General features: G+C 45.1%; 2 protein-coding genes across 3 annotated transcripts in view; one reads left to right on the top strand and one right to left on the bottom strand.

Moving 5' to 3' along the window:
- Positions 1 to 11143, top strand: part of COL17A1 (collagen type XVII alpha 1 chain) — a 48351-nt gene extending 37208 nt beyond the window's left edge. The window contains 21 exon segments of the mRNA XM_070470124.1: positions 798 to 833; positions 1355 to 1432; positions 2326 to 2379; positions 2700 to 2753; positions 3378 to 3437; positions 3782 to 3808; positions 4111 to 4143; positions 4236 to 4310; positions 4619 to 4669; positions 5136 to 5261; positions 5789 to 5926; positions 6256 to 6324; positions 6594 to 6713; positions 7232 to 7321; positions 7430 to 7540; positions 7896 to 8042; positions 8311 to 8649; positions 9139 to 9276; positions 9499 to 9561; positions 9733 to 9813; positions 10179 to 11143. Coding sequence (XP_070326225.1) covers positions 798 to 833; positions 1355 to 1432; positions 2326 to 2379; positions 2700 to 2753; positions 3378 to 3437; positions 3782 to 3808; positions 4111 to 4143; positions 4236 to 4310; positions 4619 to 4669; positions 5136 to 5261; positions 5789 to 5926; positions 6256 to 6324; positions 6594 to 6713; positions 7232 to 7321; positions 7430 to 7540; positions 7896 to 8042; positions 8311 to 8649; positions 9139 to 9276; positions 9499 to 9561; positions 9733 to 9813; positions 10179 to 10231 — 1943 coding nt within the window. The 3' untranslated portion in view covers positions 10232 to 11143.
- A 2186-nt stretch (positions 11144 to 13329) lies between these two features.
- Positions 13330 to 25357, bottom strand: part of SLK (STE20 like kinase) — a 57678-nt gene continuing 45650 nt past the window's right edge. For both annotated transcript variants that reach the window (XM_070470122.1, XM_070470123.1), the window contains 6 exons: positions 22040 to 22169; positions 21289 to 21413; positions 20559 to 20747; positions 19875 to 20000; positions 18899 to 19012; positions 13330 to 15766 (listed from right to left, as the gene is read on the bottom strand). In XM_070470122.1, coding sequence (XP_070326223.1) covers positions 15620 to 15766; positions 18899 to 19012; positions 19875 to 20000; positions 20559 to 20747; positions 21289 to 21413; positions 22040 to 22169 — 831 coding nt within the window. In that variant the 3' untranslated portion in view covers positions 13330 to 15619. The remainder of the gene's footprint in view (positions 15767 to 18898; positions 19013 to 19874; positions 20001 to 20558; positions 20748 to 21288; positions 21414 to 22039; positions 22170 to 25357) is intronic.

The following is a 25357-nucleotide window of genomic DNA, read 5'->3' as shown; positions in this document are numbered from 1 at the left end:
AATGGGCTTCCCTGGTGACTCAGTCAATAAAGAATCCGCCTGCAATGTGGGAGACCTAGATTCGATCCCTGGGTTGGGAACATCCCTTGGAGAAGGAAATGGCAACCCACTCCAGTATTCTTGCCTGGAGAATCCCTGTGGTCAGAGGAGCCTTTCGGGCTATAGTCCATGGGGTCGCGAAGCGTCGGACACGACTGAGCGACTTAGCACAGCATACTCAATAATGTGTGCTCTGTAGTCGCGACTACATTTTTATAAGAAAAAATTGTTGGAAGGAAATAAAGCAAAATGCCTGTAAGTTAAAGGATTATGGGTGATACTTTTTCTATTTCTCTAAAATGCCTGTTATTTTTTATATCTCTTTTTCTATCATTTTAAATGTCTACATGTAAATGAAATACATTATTTAACATGACTAGTGCAAGTATGGACCAGCCTTCCCTCCTGATAAACTCCAGTGACAGAGGGGACATTGTGGGTGTTTAGAAATCTCTAATCATCAGAGGGCAGTGTCAGAGTCCTGCCCATCCCAGGGGCCCCAGTGCCTGGTGGAGAATTTCTCACCAGAACAGATCACAGGGCTGGTCTCAAATTGCTTATTGCTTTCAAATAAGCAAGATGACCACTTTGGGCCACTGTTCCATGCCTTGTGAGGAAGCTACTTATGCACCTAGGCACCTGCCTTTTCTTCAGTTCTTCTAGAACTCTGACCCTCAAGGCGTGGTAAAACCTATTCTTCCCCAACCCCATTTCCAGGCCCTGTGGTAAAACCTATTCTTCCCCAACCCCATTTCCAGGCCCTGTTGGTCCAGCTGGTCTCCCAGGACAGCAAGGTATGTGTCACTCTGAAAGAATGTATGACCATAGGCTGCGGGGAGAGCTTCCTTCTCAGGGTGGAAATGTGCCCTTCTTTAAATGAAGTGAGAGAGGTGCATCCTGGTAAGGGAGGCAGTGGGGTCCCCCTGGCTCATCACACGGCCCTTACAAGGCCTCAGCAGCCGGAGGAGATACCTCTTCCCACCCCCTTCCTTGTTTCTGAGGAGGTAGGGGTCCCCTAGAAAGGGAGATTGAGGCTCCTGCATCAGGATCAAGCTCAGCAATTTTCACAGGCCTCAGGCTTCTTGTGACTGAATCCTGAGAATCAGGTCACTGTCCAGCAACTTAGCCAAATATCCAAACTGTATCCAAAATACTGTCTGGCTCCAGATTCTTCATTTCTTCTTGGGGTGTTTCTGGCTCCCAGCCAACACTCTGGCCCCACCCACACTTGACTCAGCTCTGCCCATCCTCAGCTCAGCCCCACACTGACAGATTGTTGAGAGCGGTGACCCCCAACTCTGTGTCCTCCCCACAGGCCCGCGAGGGGAGCCGGGCCTGGCTGGCGAATCATTCATGGGCAGCAGCAGCTCCATCTCTGAGGTCCTGTCCACCCGTGAGTACCACCGTGTTCTCTGGGACAGGTGACGCGGGGGTGGGAGTGGGGGAGACGGCTGTGCATGGGTGCCTGTGGCAGCTGCACCCGTGAGTCATCGTGAGCCCCAGTGTAAGGATGGCTGGTTCCTCCGAGATGCAGAGCTAGCTGAGAGAGAAAACAGAGGGGCTTTATCAGCCATGGAGATGAGTCACAGTGGATGGCGCAGCTGTCAGAGAGGTTCTTCAGATTCCAGGAGGGCCAGGGTCACATGGGGTATCTGCACCCAGCCCTGTGGGTGTGATGAGAGGAGCCCTGGACCTCTCCTCCCAAAACAGCCACAGGGGTCCCTGGGTTCTCAGCCCCAGACTCGGCCTGGCAGGGCTGACTCCTGGCTCCTCCTGTTGCCCATCCTTTAAACAGCCCAGACGGAGATGCTGTGGGCCCCCTCCTGGACACCTTAACAACAAAGACAGCGCCGGCCCTGGTCCGGCAGTCCCCACGTGCCTGCTGCTGTGCCCTGGTGTCCCACTGAGTCTGTGCAGGGCCCTGGTGATACAGGCCTTGGGCCTCTCATTTACAGCAGAGGGAACTGAGGCTGAAAGAGCTCAAGGTCTTGCCCAAAGTCACAAGCCAGCAGTGGTGAGGCAGGATTTGAACTCAGGCTATCTGACACCAAAGCCATGCTCCTACTCATCACTGCCACACCCGCATCAGCCACCAGGGAGCTCCACTCAGCCCCGCCCTGCTCAGGGCAAAAGACACCTCTAGCCGAGGTGTCTTGGAGGGTCCCAGGCCATGACCTGGTGTGGGGATGTGAGTAGAGTTGCTGATGATCCTGGTGAGGGGTAAGGCTGGCAGAGAGAGCGGTCTCATGACAGCTTTTCCTCATTTCTGGTTTCTTCTCTCCACAGAGGGTGTTGATTTACGAGGTCCCCCAGGCCCACCTGGACCACCTGGGCCACCAGGTGAGCACCTCAGGGATCTTTGCAAGGTGGGAAATCTTGGGGACGGGGCAGGGGCACAAGGCACTTGGTGAAAAAGCAAGATCCTGGCTTCAGCATTGCCTCTTCCTTACCCTTTTCTACAAGACTATCCATTCCAGGCCCCCGGGGACCCCAAGGCCCAGCAGGTGAGAGCTGGGGTAGGTGGGAGACAATGGGACCAGAGCCCAGGCTGCTTCCCGGCTGGTTCTTAGAAAAGAGCTTCTCTGCTGCTTCTCCTCCTGGGAAGAGGGTTCCTGGCCACCTCTTGGCATTAACAAGTCTCGGGTGGTTCTCTTTTCTAGGGGAAGGCTTGCCAGGCCCACCAGGCCCGCCAGGATCTCTCCTGACGAGCTCAGGTAATGCTGGGGAGTCAAATCACTCCTGTTCTCCACCTCAGCCCTGGCCCCAACCCCAGCACATGCTGTGGTCATGGGCATGCGGTCTTCCTGACCTACTCTCCATGCTTCCTCCTTCTGACTTTCCACCATGGATGTGTTTGCATAAACACCATGCTACCTGCTGCATGGAAAGAGGGTGCTGATGTCAACCGAGCCACCCTGAGAGCCCCTGGTAGCCTAACCTGGGGGAGACAGCTGATCTATCCTTGGGGAGCTTCTGGGCTGACTGGAGAGACCTAGTTCCTGTCCTCAGGGGGTCCAGTTCTGATAAAGTAGGCAGGATGCATGCTCATGAAATGAGATAAGTGCTGACAGTAGAATATAGAAACATATGGAAATAAGTTTAGAGAAAACTTTAGCCCAGAACTTGTCCCTAGAAGAAAATTCATCCATCCATGTACCAGGCTGTTCATTCCTTCTTTACTTTTACATATTTTTCTATCCAACTTCCCGACCAACCATCCATCCATCCATTCATTTGAGAAATGTTGATCGTCTACAGAATGACTGATGCTGTTCTAGACGCTGATGCCTCACAAACATCATTGCATCCACACTCAAAACTGTTTGTTCCCTCAACAGAGACCTTCTTCTCTGGCCCTCCAGGCCCACCTGGGCCCCCAGGCCCCAAGGGAGATCAAGGTGAGAGCAGTGTTTTAGGGGGCCTGGGAGTCAGTGTGCCCCTGTTTGGCCTGCTGGTGGCCAGAGGAATTTGGACAAGGCTGGATGAGCCGAGGCAGGTCTTCATTCTCCTGCCACATCCCATTAGGAGTTCAGCAGCCTGGAGCAGGGGCGGGGGGTTGGTCAGAAGCTCTGCAAAGCATACCCGCTTCTGCCTTGTCCTGTTGGAGGAGAGGTGTGGGGAGCCCCAAGCACTGCGTCTGCTCTGTGCCCAGAGCCCTGTACACCTCCCCCCCAACTCGGGCCCCTTGAAGTCGCAGCATCTGGCTGGGACCTGTCTCACAACTGTCTGCTTTCTCCCCCAGGCCCCCCAGGCCCCCGAGGACACCAAGGTACAGGAGAACTGGCCTCAAACAATCCTAGGGGGCGGGGGCTGACCTTCCGAGATCCCTGAGCTTCTGGGGTTTGGTCCAAATGAGTGATCAGAGGGTGTCTGTGATTGAGAATTGTGTGCCTGCGTGTGCACGTGTGCACATGTGTCTGCGGCAGCTCTAGGTACTGCCCGAGGGCCAGTGCCGCCCCAGCCGTGTCGTGAGTCTTAGGGAGCCTCGGGAGGGAGGTGGTGTCTTCGGCTGGGGCGTGAGGAGAGGGAGGCGGGCACAGCTGACTGTCCCCTCTCTGCTGTGTCCCTCAGGCGAGCGCGGCCTCCCAGGGCTCTCGGGCTCAGGTAAGTGCTGAGCGCCGCCGTCCCCACCACGCCCCGACAGCTCTGCTGGAGCCACTCCCACCCGCTGACTACACTGTGTTGTTGGCCTCCAGGCTCCAGTTCTCTTGGACTCAACCTGCAGGGACCACCAGGCCCGCCTGGCCCTCAGGGACCCAAGGGTGACAAAGGTCAGTGAAGGCAGTGGGAAGTGGGAACGAGGCTGGCTCCCAGAGCCTGAAGAGAGGGCAGGGAGTACTCGCTGGTGCTCCAGCTGTGGGAGGAAGAAGAGGCTGAAGGAAGGAGAGCCTGGAGGGAGAAAGGGACGGGGTTGGAGGGATACAGTCCCTGCCCAAGGAAGCTGTGGTATCATTGCAGAAATGAGACTGAGAAACATGGGACAGTTGTTGAGTCACAAGCTGATATCGTGTGGTTGAGCTTAACCAGGGGAGGCTTCCTGGAGGAGCTGATGCAAACAGCTTCTTGTTTTGGATTCCAGGTGATCCTGGAGTCCCAGGGGCTCCTGGCATTCCTAGTGGGCCCTCTCGAGGTAAGAACCCAAGGTGCCCAAAATTCTTCTCCCCATCTTCAAGCGAGGTTGATTGTGCCAATAAGGGTATTAATTAACTAAATCATTCACTAATCCATGATTCAGTGTAAATGAGGTACTTTCCCTACATGCTAGATTCTGAACTGCCCCTAAGGAGGTTACAAGTTAGCAGGGGTGGGAGACAAGGATGCCTGCACGATAAAGACGACTAACAATGCCGATGACAGTGATGGCGAGAACAGAGATCGGGAGCTAGGGGTTCAGGGGCGAGGAGGGTTGTATGGGCAGTGCACAGGTTGTTGAAGGAAAGGGAGGACTCAGCCTGGGAGAGCTCCTAGGAGCTCTTTGCTGCTGTCCTGGTTCTCCTGAGAAAGACTGTCCCTCCTCAGACTGTGAAAGCACTGCCTGGGCTCCTTGGTTTGACCCCAGAGAGGACAGACCAACTCAGTGGTCTTCTCTCCTGCAGGGGGATCATCGTCAAGCACCATGTTCATGCAGGGTCCACCAGGCCCACCAGGGCCCCCTGGGCCCCCAGGCTCCCTCAGCAGCTCTGGCCTGGAGATTCAGCAATACATCTCTGACTACATGCAGAGTGAGTATCCCACATCTGAGTGGGGCAGCATGCGTGTGTATGTGTGTGTGTGTGTGTGTGTGTGTGTGCACAGGTGTGTGCTAGGAGTGCAGGTCCATGAGCTCCCCAACTCCCACCTTCTCACACCTGCCCACGCACATAGATTTCTACATGGACATAGAGCCCCGGTAGAAGCTCATATACCCACACACTTTTCCATGTGCACACACACACACATATTCACTCCCGTGCGCATGCCCCAGACCTCATCCCTGCGCACTCCATGGAGGTGAGGGCGTGATTTCCACACATATGGGCACCAGAGTTTGGTCAGATGTGTCACTGACTGGGGTCTTGCTGGCCCACAGCCCTCAAGAGCCACCTGGCCAAGCATGGACTCTGCATCAGTTTCTCCATCTGTAACAAGGGGAGTCCAGTCTCCCTGCTGGACCTGCCTTGGCCCACTCGTGGGTCAAGTGCTCAGGTCACCTCTTGGGGGGAGACATGCCCTCTTGGGGACTGGTTTGACTTGATTTCTTTGTTGGCAGGTGACAGTATCAGGTCTTATCTGTCTGGAGTTCAGGGTCCCCCAGGCCCACCTGGTCCCCCCGGGCCTGTCACCACCATCACCGGTGAGACTTTCGACTACTCAGAGCTGGCCAGCCTCGTCGTGAGCTACTTACAGAGTAAGCCTCTTGCCACCCCTGTGATGACAAGCCTCCTCCCAGGTCCGCAGTCATTCCTGGAGCCTCATCTCTTAATTTGCTGTTTGCTTTGCCCTTTTTGTGAATGTGATGTTCAATGTTGAATTCATAATAATCAGGCTGCTGGATCTAGCTTCCAAAACGGTTTGTTCAGATTAAGAAAAATAGAAATTATAAATATCCTGTCAATGCCCCATTCATTCATATCCCCCCCAAAGGAAGCAGCTGGGTGACCAGGCCTTTGATTCTGGGGTAACAAGGGCACTGCTTCAGTACCAGCGAAGCAGGTGACCTGGTTTCCTTCCCCACAGCTTCCGGGTACAGCATCAGCACATCCTCCACCTCCATCTCTTCTGAAGACATCCTGGCTGCACTCCGGCGTGAGTTGCCTGAGGGGACAGCGGGGGGCGGGGGGCTGGAGGGTGCCCCTCCCTCCTGGCTGACTTATTGGCACACTTGGCGGTCCCTCGGGGCTTCGCTTCCAGCGGTCGGCTGGACAGAGGGTGTTGGATCTCCCCTGAAGGATGAGTGTAGCAGGTGTCCCTTCAGCTACTGGCAGCTTGCCAATGACCCAGCTCACACGTCACTCAGGCCGGTCTGCAAGGAGGCCAAGCTGGCCGGTGGTCCATGGCACCTCTTCTGCTTTCAGGGGATGACGTGCGTCAGTATCTACGGCAGTACCTGATGCCGCAAGGAGCCGGTGGAGATTGGTTCCTCCAGTCTCTGGATTATGCAGAGCTGAGCAACCGCATCCTCAGCTACATGGCTAGTGAGTGTCTGCCTCCCCGGCAAGGCGGGCAGGAGGGCCTGGGTGGGCATGCAGGGGCTAGACATCCCTGACCCTCTCCCACTAGGCTGCACCCAACCCAGAGGAGGGGTGGTATTCAGAGCGGTTCAAACCTGTGCCCCAGAGCAAGTCACGAAGTCTGGCGAGGGAAGCCAGAGCAAGTGCCCTGGGCACCATTCTGCAAGGACTGTGCACACGACTCACATGCACACTTCTCTAGACACACGCCCACCTTTACATGCATGTACATATGCGCATGCCCAGCAGTAGAGAGCTGACCTGCATTCTTCTCCAGCCCCAGGGTCCCTCCTCGCGGTGTCCTTACCCAGGATCTCACATCTGTGTCTCTGCCAGTCTCTCCCTACTGCCCCTCTCACCCCTTTCCCGGCCCCTACTTCTGTTCAAGTTGCTTCCATCTGGCTTCCTCTCTGACATGATGTTTCCACCCTCCCTTCCCTGCCTGACCTGCATCCATCACAACTTGGGATTTCGTTCCTCAGGCACTGGAGTCAGCATTGGGCTTCCTGGTCCCCCGGGGCCTCCAGGCTTGCCAGGCACATCCTATGAGGAGCTCCTCTCCTTGCTCCAAGGTAAGGCTGATCAGGGCCATCTGATCAAGTGCTTCAGGGTGGAGGGCAGAGACCCTCCACCAGTTAGGCCCAGGCTTAACTGATCCTTGCTCTTCCTTGGTGTCCCAGGGTCTGAATTCAGAGGTATTATTGGGCCCCCAGGTCCTCCTGGGCCCCCAGGGCTCCCAGGCAGTTCATGGTCCAGCATCAGCATGGAGAACCTCTCATCCTACCTGCAGAGTAAGGAGTGAGGCAGGCGAGGTGCTCTCAGCCCTGCAAGGGGAGATGGGGGGGGAGGGGGGGACGGGGGGGCGGGACCATGCTCTGAAGTTGAAAGAGAGCTCGGGCCAGCAGGTGACCAGGTGCCCAGCTGAGAGCTCCAAGTCCCATAAGAGCTGGGGGAGGGGATGTGATGTGGGTTGAATGAGGCTTGGGACTGGGGGTGGAGGGCAGTGGGGAGCATTCACTTCGGAGGAAGCCAGGACACGTGTGTGCGGGTCTCCCTCTGCCTCCTTCTAGAGGGGCCCAGGCTGGGAATTCAGTGGTCCTAGCGATGGATTCCTGATCCTTCTCTTGTCTCTTGCTTCCTGCTCAGCTGCTGGCTTGTCATCCATCCCAGGCCCTCCTGGTCCCCCAGGCCCCCCAGGCCCTAGAGGGCCCCCAGGAATCTCAGGCGCTCTGGCGACATATGCAGCTGAAAACAGTGACAGTTTCAGGAGTGAGCTGATCAGCTATCTCACAAGTAGGTGCCCCTGACGTCCCTGTCCCTCCGCTGTCCCCTCCCAGTCCGGGCTTCTCTCTGTGAGAGGGTGACCAGGGTTTGAAGGGCCTGGAGGCTGAACACCTTAGCCACCCCAGCAGGAGAAGTCCATCTTCTTCCCAGCCCACACTCCACTCGGTGCAAGTTCACATCCTGCTAAAGGGTGTCAAGAACCACGCCCCTTCCCCCAATTCCCACTTCTTCCTCTCCCCCAGACCCGGCTCCCAGTAATGCCACTTCCTCCCCACAGGTCCTGATGTGCGCAGCTTCATCGTTGGCCCTCCGGGCCCCCCTGGGCCCCAGGGCCCCCCCGGGGACAGCCGCCTGGTGTCCACGGACAGCTCCTACAGCCGGAGTGGCAGCTCCTCCTCTTTCAGTCGGGACACCTCCTACAGCTCCTCCATGGGCATAGGAGGAGCCAGTGGAGGCTCCCTGGGTGAAGGGGGAGCCTTTGGCATGGACATGGGCCGAGGCTACGGGGCCGCGGCCGAGGGTGGCATGTATGGCGGCGATGGCAGATTCGGGGCTGGCTTTGTCGGCGGTCTGGATTACAACGAGCTGGCAGTTCGGGTGTCAGAGAGCTTGCAGCGTAAGTGGGGACACAAAGCCTCAGCGCTGTGGGGTTGGGAGCATGAGAGCACCTCCACACTCAGGAGGACAGCAGTCCTGGCATCAGATGGGCGGGGTCTGAGGACAAGCTTAGTTCAAGCGGCCCAGTCAGTACTGCAACCTGTGCTGCAGGGACAGAGGAGCTGGGGGCCCTTCGTTTCCCCTTCTTACTTGTGCTTCTCAGGAGAGTCTATGACTATGGAGGGGGGCTGAGGGAAGGCTGTTGGCTAAGCCCTTTCCCCCTGTGGCTCACCAATACCACTACCTGTTGTAAAAGGCCTGTGATATAAGCCCTTGGAGGTGGAGACCTGCCCATCAACAGGGGAGACAAAAGTTGCAGGGCTCTTTCCTCGCTGCTGCGTAAGAGTCAAAACTGCACTGGGAGTTAGTCAGAGGGCCCTGTGCTCCCACCTTGAAGAGGGGCCAGTGGCCCCGGCTCCCCGTGCCCACCACACTCTGCGTTTCACAGGTCAGGGTCTGCTCCAAGGGATGGCCTACACGGTGCAGGGCCCCCCAGGCCGGCCTGGGCCCCAGGGGCCCCCTGGCATCAGCAAGATCTTCTCCGCCTACAGCAATGTGACCGAGGACCTCATGGACTTTTTCCGAAGTAAGGGCAGCCCCCATTACCTTCCCCAGACTTACCTTGCTGCACAGTCTCACAAACCAGAGTCCAAAGAAACCTCGTTAACACTTGAGATGCTAAAAAGCTGATAAATTCGAAACTTTGTTTTCCTATTACAAGTCCAAACTCTACCACTATCGACAAATCACTTTACTTGCCAAGCTCCAGGGTGATCTCTAGTCTAAGGCCCGATTCTCCCCCTTGCAGCTTATGGAGCCATCCCAGGACCCCCTGGGCAGAAGGGAGAGATGGGCATCACTGGACCCAAAGGTAAGTGGTGGCAGAAGCAGCCACCTGTGGAACCACCACCCCCCCCCCCCCCCCCCCCGCCTGTGGGAAGCAGCTCCCTTGCCAGTGCCATGGGGGGGTGTGCGCAGCTCCTCCTGTGGGGCGCAGCCCTGTACTGTGCCCCCACTTAGCCGTGCCCCCCTGTCCTCCTAGGTGAGAGGGGCCCTGCTGGGCCACCAGGTCGGTCTGGGCCACCCGGCCCTCGAGGGCACAAGGGAGAAAAAGGAGACAAAGGTAAGGCTCACAGCTATAGTTTGGGTTTCTGGAGGACTGAGAGACAGGCTGCATGTTCCACAGCAAGCCTAAAAATTTTAGACAATTGCCAGTTATTAAAGGAGACACTGCCAACAATGTCAATTGTGTAACAATCAAGTGAACCACCAGGGGGAAAGGAAGGAGGGTGTCAGTGCAAGGAGGAGAAGGAAAACCAGGCTGGTAATGAAATGGGGTAATCCATTTAAATCAATTGATAAGTCTTACAGAAGAGCTCTTCTTTCAAGCCAGTTTTGCAGTGGTCACAGTTGCTGTGATTACCCAAGAGAAAGTCCCCACAGACTGCAAGACATTTTCTAACTTCCTGCTCACCGTCCCACTTCTAGGTGACCAAGTCTACACTGGGCGGAGGAGGAGGAGCATTGCCGTCAAGCCATAAGCAACCCATGGTGGAACAGCCCCCTGGACCAGTTCTTGCAGTGGCTTATGGCACTTATGTCAAGACCTCTCCAGAGGGTAAAAGCTGGAGTCTTACTGCCTTACCAACACAGCAAATAGTCAACTAGAACCCTTATCTTAGTCTGGGACAATGTGTATGTCTGCAGAATTCAGTCCAAGATACAGTCTGAGACAGCTTCACGGGGTGGACTCAGGAGTGGCCACTTGCAGTGTTGCAGGATGAGGCCGGTCTCCCTGTTGTCCATGCCCGAGCGCGTTGGCTTCTTTTAACACCAGCCTAGGAAAGCCAGATACATAAAAGCTGTTTCAGGAGCCCTTGAGCTTTTCTTTAAAAACAAGCCCAGAAACTGGAAGATGGGATTGGGGTACCACTCGAGGGGGCTGTTTTGGCTAATGCTACAGGGCTGTGCTCCCAGCTACTCCCTCTCCTCTTTACCCTGCATTCTCTAGTCGTAACAAACAGAAACAGCTGGTTGAGAAGTAACTCTCGCAACTGAAAAAATTAAGAAATCTACTTCCCTTGAAGGCGGTGACAGGGTTTCTACTAGTTATTTCTCACTGTGCATCACGTTTCCACTTACTTAGGAAGTTTGTTTGAGTGCAGCTATGCGGTCCCGTAGGTCCACACTAGAGCTGATATAGTATGTTACACTGAACTAGGTTGTGGCAGACAGGAAGAGAAGGGCAAAGAGGAAAGAAGGGGAGGGCAGGGAGAGCAGACTGCCTGACGAGGAAGCCAGCACCCCTGCTCTGCACTTAGGAAACGCGTGGGGGACTGGGTGCAGTTGGTTTGAAAGCACTTTTCAATGTCTATAAACATTTATGTGGTCTGTTAGATGAAGAGTCATTTCAATTGCAAAATCTCCAATTAAAGGGCTTTTTTCTTTTTTAACATTATGTTTTAATGTGATCTATCTAACCAAAAAATAAATAAAGGGGGGGGGGAGAAAGGGAAGGAGGAAAAGAAAATAGTTTTTGGTTTAATAAGTTTGACATTTTACTAATGAAAACTTACTATGCCTAATGAATGACTACATCATGCCTTTTTCATATTTTAGTTTTACCTAAAGGCTTGACTTGATTTGTTTTTGTCATAGTAGCCTTAGAAGCTCAAGTATTCATAGCCCCATTAATGATTCTTATCTTGTTTAACCAAACTTTTTTTTGAGTTCTTTCCTAGTTGAGACTTACCCATCCAAGCTATCCAAAAGTCTTCACAGAATCTGACACCCAAGAGAAATAGGGTAAAAGTCCCAAACTGCTAACTTCTCTGAACAGAACTCAGATGTGAGAGATGTCCTCAGCGGGATGGCAGTGGGTCTTAGCCTCTTTTGTTTCATTAAAAAAAAAAAAGTCAAGCATGAGTTCTGCAGTATGCAATGCTCCTGGGTTAGAAAATGACACACGGCACCTCCCTCCGGCCAAGCTGACCACTCGCCAGATGATGTTGCCTAATGTATACTGAATCTCACGTGACATATTAGTGATGGAAAAAACAGGTTCTTTTTAGCAGAAATGAGTCATATGGTTTGTGAAATGTTTGAGAAAAATAATCTATTTCAAGGGAAAAAAAAGAACATTAAAAGAGAGGTATATATATATACACATATGTTGATGGAAATATTTTAAGCACCACTCAAAGGAGGGGATTGCTTGACAAAGACACCCCCTCCAAGTTAGCAGTGAAAAGGACACTCGTGTGTGCTAAGTACAGACAGTCTGGAACAATGGTACCTCTGATTGTCCGGGTCAGACGATCTGGAGAACTGCAAGCTTTAAAATACAGTTAGGATTCTTAAAACTGCTACAAAACATTCTCACGCAGGACAATCTAGTTTCAAAGAGTCTCAATAAAAGACTGCTTCCCAAAGTAGATTAAGAAATAACTTTATTTTTCATTTGTCAATCCCGTGATTGAAAAGACATGTTGCTCCCAGACAAACAAGAGGCATTTTCTGAAACAAAATTCTTTCTGAAAAATGTAGCTTGTGGAGTTATTACACTGCAAATCAGAGAAGGATCACAAAAATCTACAGCCAACATTTAACACTGGTATAACACTCTACCCCCAGCTGAGTAGCAGAAGTTTTAAAGCTATATCAAAACCATGTCAGCCACAGGGTAGCAACAAGAGTGGCATTAATTGTTGTGCCTTCAACTTAAAAAAAAGCATTTAAAACATCCCATTTCCTATAAAAGATCATTTCCCAGAAAAGAATGGATTTATTCAATCAGAAGTCTATTAGAACTGGAACTAAAGAGCTCTCCGCCTCCACCTCAGTTTTACATTTTCCTTTAGTCAACAGTACCTCGAGCTAATCATTTGACAGAAATCGGCTTTTCAGAAGAGTCTTTGTCATTTAAGCACAGTGTGGAATGGGGAAAACTGTAGTTACAAGGGAACTAGGAGAGTACAAAAGGACAGTCACTTCTGAAACTCACTGACGCTCAAGAAATCAGAGGCCCTCTGTGACAGTGAGTCTCATATGCCTGAGAGCTTTGTGCTTGAGGAAACACTCCTTAGAGGTAGCTCTGGTTCTAGTTTATATTTAATTACAATTTGCTGTATCCTGTCACAGGGAAGTTTTAACATTTTCAGCAAGGTATGAGCACTCCAAATTTCCTCTTTACCCACCCTATAGCTTCCCCACAGAAAAGAGTAAGAAAAAGCTTAACTGACTCCATAGAGTTATAGCAGCTAATTCAGCAATTCACACCCACCCACGGCCTGACAGGACTAGGAAAGGCAACCTGGTGCAACGAGCTGCGTGAGCTAGACCTGCAGAAGGGTGGTGGCCAGCACGCCCGCAGCACGCAGGGACGGGGGAGGCTGAGGACCGACACGGCAGTACGGAGAACTGCTGTGACGCGCTTCCTAGCACATTCTGCCACAGCAACAAAACCATCAGGTCAGGAATGGATTAGACTGTGCTCTTTGATTTCAAAGGTGTCTTTGCCTCTCCCCAACCTCCTATGTACACTTCATGCAAGAGAGAAAGACCACTCTTCTGTATGTGAATTCAGGGCCTAGCAGGGAGTGGGCAGGGCTGGGCACAAATAGCACGGTCTACAACAAAACACTCTTTGAGAGGATTTATGTGACTCCAAGTATTAAAATGAAGGTTTTACCTGTACATGTATCACTCTGTAGTCCTGCTCCCACACAAATATGGTCTGGTCACATTTGAAAGAGAACTTGAGTGTGAACAAGGAATCCAAAGGGTAATTCTACAGAGATGCAAAAGCTGCTAATAAACTTACCAGAGTGTCAATCCTTCTACTCTGAGCCTCTTTCCTTTATTCAATTCTCTGAATGTCAAGTTGAAAGGTATTACAAAAACCCAAATATTCAGACCAAATTAACTATGGGCCAGAAGCTATTCATCACATAGGATATCACTTAAATGATACTGAAAAAATGTCTACTGCCTGAAGTATTAATTTTTAAAAAGTCAATATACTGAAAATCTCAAAGGAGGAAGTGGTATGAGAACCTTCTTCCTCTCCTTCAAATAAATCATTAAATACACTGGGTAACATTATACTGTCATTTCTATCATAACAATATAAACAATTTCCATCATCCTGAACATTATAAAGATATATATATATATATTTTTTAAAAGGCTTTCAAAACATTTTTCAGTCCAGCATTTGAGAATAAAGCATTAAAAGTTTTGTATACAGTAACACATTCATGTGATAAGTGTATGAATTTACAACCATACATAATATATATATGTATATATATTTATATAAAAAACAAACCTGGCCAGAAGTTAAGGCTACCTACAAAGTTGTCCAAGTAAATAATGCTTGTCAAAACAATTACAAAATTAAAATCACATGCATTTTTAAATCATCTATAAACCACTGACAAAATAAGGTTCAGCATTCAAAGTTTTCAAATTAACTGTAAGAAAGTGCTACAGCTATTTACATTTTCTTAACATGAATCAGTGTTCCCACAAAGTTGCATCTGCATTTTTCACCAGCCTCAACTGTAACATAACTAAAAACTGAAATTTCTACAATTTGGTACCTAGCACTCATTAATAGGCTGCAAACGGCAGGCAGCAAGCTTCATCTACAAATGTGCTGTCTCACAACCTCAAAATATGGTTTGTAATACTGTTTGACCTGACACGTGCTTGAAAATCTAACCCTCAAGAGGGACTAGTGAACATTTCATTAATAATTACACATATCAAGCAACCACAGGATAAAGGTTTCAGGACTTTCCCACTCAAATCATGTAAATAATTTAAACATGGAACAAAACCAAACCAAAATATGAATGACTTTATCTCGAAACAATAAAAAGTCATTTCTGGTATTTGCCTAGATATTTTATTTAAATTCTTCCTTCAAAATTACTCTGAACAAATGCCTCTTTTGAGATTAATTTCAGAAAAATACATTCATAAATATAACTCAGAGCCTGCTGGCCTATGACAGAATTTTAAACAGAATTTACTAAGATGGGAGAAGCCATTTAACCAGCTCATTTATTACTTCAGGAAATAAGCTGAGATAGCTAAATCTATATTTTTTTAATTTGGTGAGTTTTATATGTTCAATTTGGACATCTAAAAGCTACTTTTTATTTTTTCATCTTTCCAACTTGTACTTTAGGATGAGAATTTCTATCAAATGGTAATATGAGCAAGGTTTAAAAAACAATAATGCTTAATGCTAAGAGTATTTTGTCCCTGTTGAATCAAAAGGAGGAAATGCTATTTTAGACTGAATTGAAATTTAGTGTTTTAGGCACTATTTTATATAATAAAGCTAGCACCCTTAATTATTAGTTTATGTCTAAACAAGTAATTATTTTAGACAAATTACTGAAATAATTTTTCTCTTTTAAAAGAGTCCAATGCTAACATTTAAAGATAATAGATTTATTTACTGAATCAATATATTTTGAACTCAAAATTTTTTCATGAGAGCTAATTCACCAAAAAATTATTCCAATTCTCCACAGTGTAGAGAGCTTCAATGATTGATTTTAGACATCACTGAGAAGTTAAGTCATGTAAAAAGATATTTACTAATACTTAAATGACGTAACAGTTTTCTTTAAATAACTTTCAGGTAACAGTATCTAAATAACACGATTTTTAAGAGTATATACAAAAATCACCTTAGGGAATTACTGCAAGATGCTACTTTGCCAACATGGCCCAGCATCTGTCTTAGTTCCTTTCCCTTCATCGTTACTAAACAAGTAAAACAAACAAAAAACACCTAGAAGGTGAGGCAGGTGATTGTCTTCGTGAGCTCTCTGATAGACTATGGCTAAAGACGAAGAGAACAGAATGACGTACTTAAAGAGTCAAACCCAACCACAGCATGCTTCCCATTGTTATGATCCAGTGGAATGCAAGCTAGGAATAGGGTAGAATTTGGAAATCCGGCTCTGTGTCGATGGGTTAAGGCATTCAGACTCCCCAGTCATTTTAAAGAACACTTCCTGTTCCTGTAGCTTCCTAGCAAACTCTTCTTCCAGGGTCTTAAAAAGGAAGGGAAAAAGAAATTATGCACTAGTATTATGAATAGAATTTACTCTGAAACAGTCAAGATAAAATTATTTGCCCCAAAGTCTTTGTATGTTATCCTAACAAAGAAGACACTGTTCAACAGCTAGGAGCAGCTGCGCAGCTCTGGGTTCAAGTCTCGGCTCAGCCACACGAGACTTCAGTTACTCCTCTATATTACAGAACCACTTCCTTCTTCTGCTGTGAGACAGTGGTAACACCATCCACCTCACTGGGTTGTTATGTGAGGATTAAATGTGTTAATAATGTGCTTAACCCACATTAGGCACTCAACAGATGGCATCTATTATTACCTACTATCTGTCTCTTCCACATGGAACTTCAGCATTTTCTACTTTTTATTTTGATTACTGATATGCATGTCTTCTCTTCCACACTGAACCACAGATTGAAGGTAAGACCTAAGCCAGATTCATCTCCATACACAGTATGGAACAACTATATTAAGTACTTGCTAAGTATCTGAGGGTATCAGTTACTCTGTGGACAGGTGACTCAGGAGAAGTCCTGCTGCAGAAAACAAAGTACAGGAAGAGATGGAAGGACACGGGAAAGTCTCTCAGAAGAGGAGAACTGTGAGCTTAGTTTCAGTGGGAAGGTAAGAATCTGACAAGACAGGATGGGGAAGACACCCCAGGGAGAGTGAGCTGAAACAATGCAGAGGCAGGAAACTGGAGCTGCTGTGAGTAATGGTGATTACACCCAGTACTGGATCAGGAGCTGGGAACTAAGCGGTGAGTGGGAGACAAGTCAGAGGGCTAAGGTGGCCCAAGTGTGGCACCGTGAAGGCTTCAGAATCCAAGTCAGGTATTTATATTCTGTTCTGATGAAACTAAAGATTTACCAGCACCACTATGACAGCATCAGAGATGCTCCTGAGGATAAACACTGGTGACGGCAGGCAAAGAAGAAGAGAGGAAAGGGAACAAGAGACTAGACGGGCCATTAGGACATTACTAACAATTTTAAGAAGGAAGATAGCAAAGGGAAAGATGATGAAATGAGAGTCCAAATTATTCGTTATCTGACTGATGTGGGATCTGATGGGAATGAAAGATAATTCAGGTTTCTAGCCTAGATGTCAGTTAAGAGAACAGGAATACTGCAAAGAACACCTGAAGGTGGGTAGGACTGGAGAGAGGGGAAAGGTGAGATAGAGATGAACGAAAAGAGTTACTGAGTTTAGTTTTACCTCCACTGAATTTACAATCTTTAGTCAACACTGAATAATGTTCAGCAGGCATGTACTCATCATTTACAATGTGCAGGAACTGTTCCAGAAGCTGCGTAAGAGTGAACAAAGATATGATGCCCCTGCCCTCAAGAGCTACGTTCTGGTCAGAGAAGACAAACAATAAAGACAAATGTCTGGTGTTGATAAATACCATGAAGAAAAACAAAGAAAGGTGAGGGGACACAGGAGTGCTCAAGGTGGGCGCTAAAGCTATTTTATACAGTGTCATCAAAAAAAGAAACCTCTGATGAGATGATAACGGAACAGAAAGAATAAAATGAGGAGGAATGGGACATTCAGATGGGACATGGGAACTGGGAGCATGAACCAATAATAAAAACAACAAAATTATAGCAATAACAAACATTCACTGGATCCTGACCAAATCTTAAGTACTGTACAAGAACTGACAAGTACTGTACACACATAGCTTCTATTTACTGTCTTAACACCACCAATTAGGGAGGCAGTAATATCCTCATTTTACACATGAGGAAAACAGGGCTCAGAAGTGTTGAGAAGAAATTAATCAGTGTCAGCATTGAGACTTGAACCCAGACTTGTATCACTTTAGAATTTGTATTCTACACAAGTTTTGGAATTGTCCTTAAATATGCAATAGCTGAAGCCAGGACAATCTATAAGGTCATCATGCAAAGAGCAGAGGTAAGAATGCAAAATGGGAAATGTGTACCTTTCAGGTGACTGGATGACAAAGAAAAGTGACCAAAAAAAAGCACAGAGAAAGAAGAGACTATGTCACAAAAGTCAGGTGAGAACTTTTAAGAATAACAGGTGGATAATGCCACTGGACTATGATCACTGTCAACCAGTTCAACTGGAGAGGAATTTAAAGCGAAAGCTAGACTTCAAACGGTGAAAGGAGGAACTGGAGAAGGGACTTCTCACTTTCATCCCTGTGTGTACCCTTTGAGTTCAGAAACACATGAATGTACTACCTATTCAAAAATGTAACAATAAACAAAATCCAAGTTAAAAAGCCACACTATCAGCTGACTCGGTCAGTTCTAGAAAGTTTTATTAGCACATGATAGGAGCTAAATATTATTTCCTTGATTAACTGACTGGATGAATGGAAGAAAGGAATGGTTGAAATGTATAGCAGGCAGGAAGCCCAAGAGAAAACAAAGGTTTAAGTTTGAAAGCTAAGAATCATATAAGGAATAGAAAAGACAGAGTTCAAATGGTTGACCAGTTGGGCCAGGCTAGCAGGGAGTCAAGTGCACATAAGGAAGATGGCTGGCTGTGGGGTAGGAAGCCTTTCTTACTTTACTAGACTGTCAATGAACACAGCACCCAAGGGCCTTATAATCTGGCTCCAGTTCACCCATCCAGACTAAGCTGTCATCCCTTCCTTCTCTCCCTAATGCCTACACACAGGCACACACTCCCTCTCACCCTACCATGAAGGGAGCTACATATGATTCCTGTGCACATCACTTTCACTCTTTCTCTTCTGTGTACTTAAACTGCCCCATCCCACTCCAATCTGTCTGTCCGCCCAGCAAGCGCTTGCTCATCCATCAAGCTTCGTTTGGCTCACAGGGCATCTCCTCTCTGACGCTTCCTGCCTTCCCCGGGCAGATGGACATATTCCTCCTCTGTGGCTGGAACACTGTGCTACTCCACTCTGCACGTGCACTTCCCTCCTTCAGAGAAACACTCCTAGTGATCTGCAGCTGCGCGTCAACTAGATTCTGAACCTTTGGGGCCTGGACTCCTCATCTCTGTGTCTCCTGTCCCTGACGCATACTAGGTAAAGAGTCAACAGCCAGGAGGACGGCGGCATGGATGAATGCAAGTGTATTTTATTTAAAGCTTTTAAAAGTACCTTCTTCCTAGGTCGCAATTTCTCCCTCCATTCCTTTAACTCTTGGCTGTGTTCCTCATCTAACTCCTTTAGTTTCTGAGTCTCATGTTCAACCAAGAGGTGACATTTTTCATTCTGAAAAGAAAGTTTGAATTTAAAAAATTTCAGATCATGTTAGCAATTTTTCACAAATACAATTATCTTCCAAAATAAAAAAATATATATATTCAAACATAAAGCAATTACTGAGGTTGAAATTCTCTTCTAACAACCAAGGACCAAGAATTATGAAATGAGTCATAGTTTCACTTTTGCAAGTTTAGAGGCTAGATCTGTTACTTACCATATAAAAAGAACTTGACTAGAAAGAACTAGTTTGATCCTGATTTTTCATTCTAAGGTTTGCTCACAAAACTGACACTTCAAAAGGCACCCTGCAAGCATTTTATCCAATGGTACCAGAACACAGGATCAGAAACTATTTTCTGCTCTAGAAAATTAAGCAAGTATACACGATATCCACAATGTATATACACTACTCTGAAATTGTAAACATTTTAGACATTATATATAAGGAGAAAATTTCTCATTTATTTATCACTTTTTAAAAAAACCTTGAAGAAAATGAACTATTTATCCTGAAATAAAAAGAATTTTAAAATTCAGAACATAACAAAACAGTCTACACCATTTTCAACTTTGTTCATCTTCTTTGCAAAATATACTACAAATTCTCAACAGTACTTTTGAAAGATGCAACTTCTTATATCATAAATTAGCTTCATGTTTATACTAATCATGGCTATAGAAAATCTCAACAGGTGCCAGTGATACTAAACTAATCTTCCTTTGGGTCTACAGAGGAAAGAAAACCCTTAAGTCCTGGCATCTTCTCAAGCTACATGCGGCTTACTGTGAGTACCTATCACCTCCTCAAAACCAGCCACCGGTGCTGCGTCTCTGCTACCAGCTCTGCTTTCTGGCTTCTGGAACTGACCTGCAGCTGATGCAGCTCTCGAACGTTGGCTTCACACTGCAGCTGAAGATCCCGCATTTGATTTTCATGTTTTTGATGCTGAGCCATTCTCTCATTTTTCTGCCTCTTTTCTTCTTGAGAAGCAAACTATAAAAAAGAAAAACAAAAGATAAATATGGTTAATAGGCAATGTAATTTCTGCATCTTCCAAAGGTGTAATTAAGGAATTTAACAAAGCTTAAAGTACAATAAACTAAAGCTACAAGTAATAATACGCTAGGACTCAAAGCTGGAGTCTACATCATGGCTTTGGTGGGGGTAGGGAGGTGGGGAGAGATTTCTGATTCAAACCTTGTTTCTCCCATCTGCTTAGTGACCTCAGTTAATCTGTGTGTAGGAACTGTGCCTACAGAAGTACAGTGAGGCTGTATGTTTGACTGTAAAGCTGGTCAAATCACCTTATTCCCAGGGCCGGTCTTAGGATCAACCTAGCCCTGGATCTTGTGTGGGGCATGGGAGACAGCAGCCCTCTGTGGCCAGCACTGGAGGAGAGTGAGCTAGGACACACCATGTGTGTACAGAGCAATGGTGAACATCAACAAGCCCCAAGTGGCTCCAATGTTTACAACACAATTATGTGGGACTTCTAAAGACCATCCAAAACTTCTACACCTAAAAAAAGAAGAGAGCAATCTGCTTATTTACTTGTTTAATTTTGTCACGGTCCTGATCTGGCGTTGCTGTTGAGTTAATTCTCAAACTCTTCTTAAACATGGCCATTCGAGTCTTGGCTTCGCTACGCTGAATCTTAGGCAGTCTTGCTCTTTCTTGAGTCTGTCTGTTTTTCAACTCCTCAATAAGTCGTTGATTGTAACGCTGCATTTGTTCTGTTTCCTAAGAAAGTTTCAGAAACCAGTGATATAGACATAATTTAATACCCAGTACCCACAAGTATGCTCAAACATGTCATTTTGCTGTTGTTCCCCAAATTATCCTCTCCCTTGTTACATACTGATCAGCAAAGCATTAGGCAAAAAAAAAAAAAAAAAAAAAGGAAATTTATAAGAAAAATAAAGCTAATAGTAATAAGAGTCTTATGCTGACTTTCTTATACTAAATACAGGGAGTCTACATTTTTTAGATATCTGAATCATAAAAGGAGCCAAAATAGCTACCTTTGAGAGACAAGATGAAGACTATAATGTGTAACAGGTCTTTAAGCACTGTTTATTAGTTACCTTTCTTGGAATCTGTAGAAAGGAAGTTTGTAATAATGATCAACATATAATTAATTACTTCAGATTTCATCAAAGAAATTTTAGGACAAAAGAAAGAAAGGATAAAACTTATTCTGTAAAAAATATAAGTTTCAAAAATAAACAGCTCTTCAAACTTTAAAATGAACAAAAAAGTGAACAAATTTCCTTTCATTAACCTTCTCATGTCGCTTAAGTAGCTGGTGTCTCTGCATAAAATACTGATCTTTGAGTTGCTGTTTGAGCAGTTGGTGTTTTTCTTGTAAGTGTCGTTCTTCAAGCTCCCAAATTGCAGCTTCTCGAGCTGGAAGGAGAAAGTAATTTTCAAAATGTCACTTTGCTCTTTTCACTAATGTACTCTGGTCCTTGTTTTAATATTTACATAAGTGTCCTAATACACTAATTAATACACACAGACGTTCTGAGCTATAAAAGAAATATTACCAATGTAAAGATAATATCCGTAACCACTTCCCATTCTGTTCTAATGTCCTGTAAACAAAGAATGCCCCACTCCCAACACTAAAATTCCATTTAATCATCTCAGTGAGAAAGAAAAAATAGCCAAGGTATTTGTTCGAGGAAATAAGTGCTTAAAATTCCATTCTATCATGTAGCCATTTAAGTATACCATTACAGGGTATAAGGAGCACATAAAATTACTCTGGTGTATTTCTAGCATCACCTGGACAAAAAGATGTTTTAGGGATTATATGTTTACTTCACTTCTATTGTTCATTTCTATTGCCATAAAGGAATTCTATGTCTTGCAGTAGATCTGAATCTTATAAAATATTTTCCTCTTATTTACCTTTCTATTTTTCCCTCTACCACTCCAGCAAAAAAAAGCATTCAAATAGTTTCCAAGGTATATCTCTGCAATGTTTCAAAACATATTATGTATATACATATGCCACATATTTCATATACCTCTCATGAGCTGTTGCTTGTTATTCAGGCACTCTCTTTCAATATTGGCTAACTCTGCCTTCTGCTGTTGGATGATCTTTTTCAGAGAGCCATCTAATTCTTGTTGTTGCTTCTGAACAAACTCTTGTTCCTAATAGACATAGTTAACCATCAGTAAGTATCTATACAGCAAAATATCCATTTATCTATGCAGCTGTATTGTATCAGTGATTAACAAGATTTCTGAACCAAGTTTCTAAAGTTAACTAGGTTTAAAAATCACCAAAATTACACAGTATAGACATAACTTATTCATCACCCAAGACCAGAAAGAAAGTACTAGAGTATTTAATATTGTGAACTCACTACTAAGAATAATACATACAAAAGAAGTCTATATAAACTACTAATGATTAAAATGCCCAATTATGTTGACATCTTTGAGAAAAAAATAAATTTACACCTTCTAAAACTGACTATTCAATCCACTAGAGTGTGGCTACAATAAAAATGAAAAAGAATGACTTTTAGGAAGAGAGGCGATAAAGAACAAACAAGTAAAACAGGAGTTGGGACTTTTAAACTCTCTATTTTTCTATTAACCAGAGTTAGGAAGCAATACCATGGCTATACTAACAGAGAAAGACAGTTCCTGTATCTCCAGCCTGTGCCTTAAAAAGAGCCATACTTTAAGGACTTAGTGAGAAATAATGCATTGCTAGAGAAGCAAAAACTAGAAACAGGAAAGAGAGCTACATTTTAAAACTCTACAAACAAAATTCCTTATAATCAGAGAATTCCACCAACATGTTTGGGAGTCACTCATTCAACAAATATTTACTGAATACATATTATTTGCTCAAATGCCAAATTTATGCTTTTTTTTAAATCCTTCAATTACTATACAAGGAAAGGAAAGGTTAAAGGGACTTATGGTTGCTATGCTAGATTATACATTTGTGGATGGAACAGTAACAATACCCATATTGAAGAAATGAAAAATGTGCAAGTAACCAGTTGCATCTCTAGCACTCATTTCACAGTTCCGGTAGCTTGTGATTAGCTCAAGGGATAGTCTTATCAATCTGAGTGTGGATTTAGAGATTTAGGGTTGAAGCAGCACTTCACCTATAATCCCTTCTATCATCTCTTCTATCGTATCTAAGAGATGATAAAATCTCAGGATTCATTTTGGAACCATTTTTCAGGCCTTGGACAGAGTCTGGCAGCATCTGGATCACTACCAGCCTGGTCTTCAATGCAGAGTGAGTTCTAGCAGTGTTCCTCAAGATGCTTCTCTCACTGCTGATTCTCTGGAAATAAGAATCAGGTCTCACCATCCATGACATCCTGTTAATTTGCTGTCACAATTGCTGCCGTCTCATCTGCATTGTGATTTGTATTTTAGCATGAATACAAATGTATAGCAGCAGAAAGACTAGTCAACCATTTCTAAGTAGTACAACTGCCAGTAGAGTTTGGTATCAATTATGATCTTTCCTATCGGGGACAAGAAATGTAATTATGTGTCATTAAAAAAAGACACAATGTACATTGTCAGTTTTGTAGATAAAATTAATGCTGAGCACATTTACACACAAAAAATTGCAAATGCCAATTTGACTACAATCACATAACTTTATCATAGCAAAAAAAGAACTCAATGACTATTACAAGGCTAATTAGTTTTATTTAATAAGATTGCAAAATCTCCATCCTATCTTATAAGCAGTTGTAACAAAGTAAGTTGTTCAAGCTTCTCTTTTCTTATAGTAAATATCATTTATAATAAAAATTAAACTGATTCTCTAATTTCACTGTAAAATTTCTATATGTAAACTTGTTTAATAAACAATATAACCTGCAGATACATCAAAAATTGTTCAGTATTTTTATCATTAGTTTGCATAAATAACTTTTAAAAAATATGTGTGGACAAAAATAATTGGTCCAAATTATCATAAATATAAATATTCCATTTAGACAAGGAAATCAAGTGTAAAAGATTGGACAAATAAGTACTTATGTGAAAATAAAAAGGTAAATACAGTGAACCCTTCAACAACACAGGTTTGAGTTGCATGGGTCCAAATAAAGGTGGATTTTTCCACTACATATGTCCTAAACATCCTGTGGTTGGCTGACTGTGCAGATGTGGAACTGTGAAATGGAGGACCAACTGTAAAGCTATACATGAATGTTCAATTGTGTGGAGGGTCAGCACCCCAAAACCCAAATTGTTGAAGGGTCAACTGTATAAACCAGTGCCATTAAAAACGTGAATGTGATTTCTTGTCAATGCAATTTTTGGTTATATTATTGTATTTGTCTAAAGTAAGAGTTCAGTTCAAAGAAAACCTTTTTCAAGCACTTAATAAATGCTGGGATCTGTACTACTTACATGGCTATTAAAATCAATAAAAGACAGTAATCCCTTCAAGGAGCTTCCACTCTATTGATCCCAAATTGGGTTTTATCTGTCAGTCCCTGTAAAGCATAGTGGGCCCCTTCCCTCAGTAACATACTTTCAAAAGTTCCAAAGTAAACCACAGAGAACTCAAAGCAAGGAACAAAAGGATCCAGAAATGAAGATTCAAAGTGAATGACAGAGAACTGCAGAAGCATGCCCTAAAGTGGCCAGTATATGAGAGGGAAAAAAAGAGCAAAGACTGTTATCTAGAAGCTGGCAGAACTAGCACCATGCTCCTCCAGAAGATAAAATGAAGATCAACAGGTAAGAGTCAAGGCACATAAACTACGGAAGTGTTTCCTAATCCTCAGAGTTTCAAAGACACCAACTGCCTTACTGAGCTATAGGCTTGAATAATTAAGCAGAGTGTGGATGATTACACAGCCAAAATATTTGCAACTGATTTTTTATATTAAAGCTTAAAAGTACCTAAAAGGGTCCCTTATTCATTAGGTATTCTTTATATTGATTTTAAATCTGGTTAAGATTTGACTTCCATCACAATTATCTGTCCTCTTTCTCAACACCAACATAGTTAACTCCTACTTATTAACATTACAGGTAGATTCTTTGCCATCTGAGCTACAGGGAAGATCAAAGGGTCCCTTACATGCTAATTAATATATTTTATTATCATAAAAGAAATGAAAATTTAATATCACTGAGCTTTCATTCAAGTTCCTAACTTCAAAAGCCGAGTATAATACATTCACAGTGGAACCTGTAATTAGAAATTACTTAGGATCTAAAAGAAAAGTGATCTTACATTCCAAAAAGACTGCATAAACTACATTCACTTTAATAAAATAACAACAGATCAATTCAATCACTAGGCATAACAATTTCAAAATGGACACATAAATTGTAAA

The sequence above is a fragment of the Odocoileus virginianus genome, chromosome 7, assembly GCF_023699985.2.
Source record: "Odocoileus virginianus isolate 20LAN1187 ecotype Illinois chromosome 7, Ovbor_1.2, whole genome shotgun sequence".
Classification (NCBI taxonomy): domain Eukaryota; kingdom Metazoa; phylum Chordata; class Mammalia; order Artiodactyla; family Cervidae; genus Odocoileus; species Odocoileus virginianus.
The sequence above is the reverse complement of the archived record's forward strand: the minus strand, read 5'-3'. Positions and strand labels throughout refer to the sequence as shown.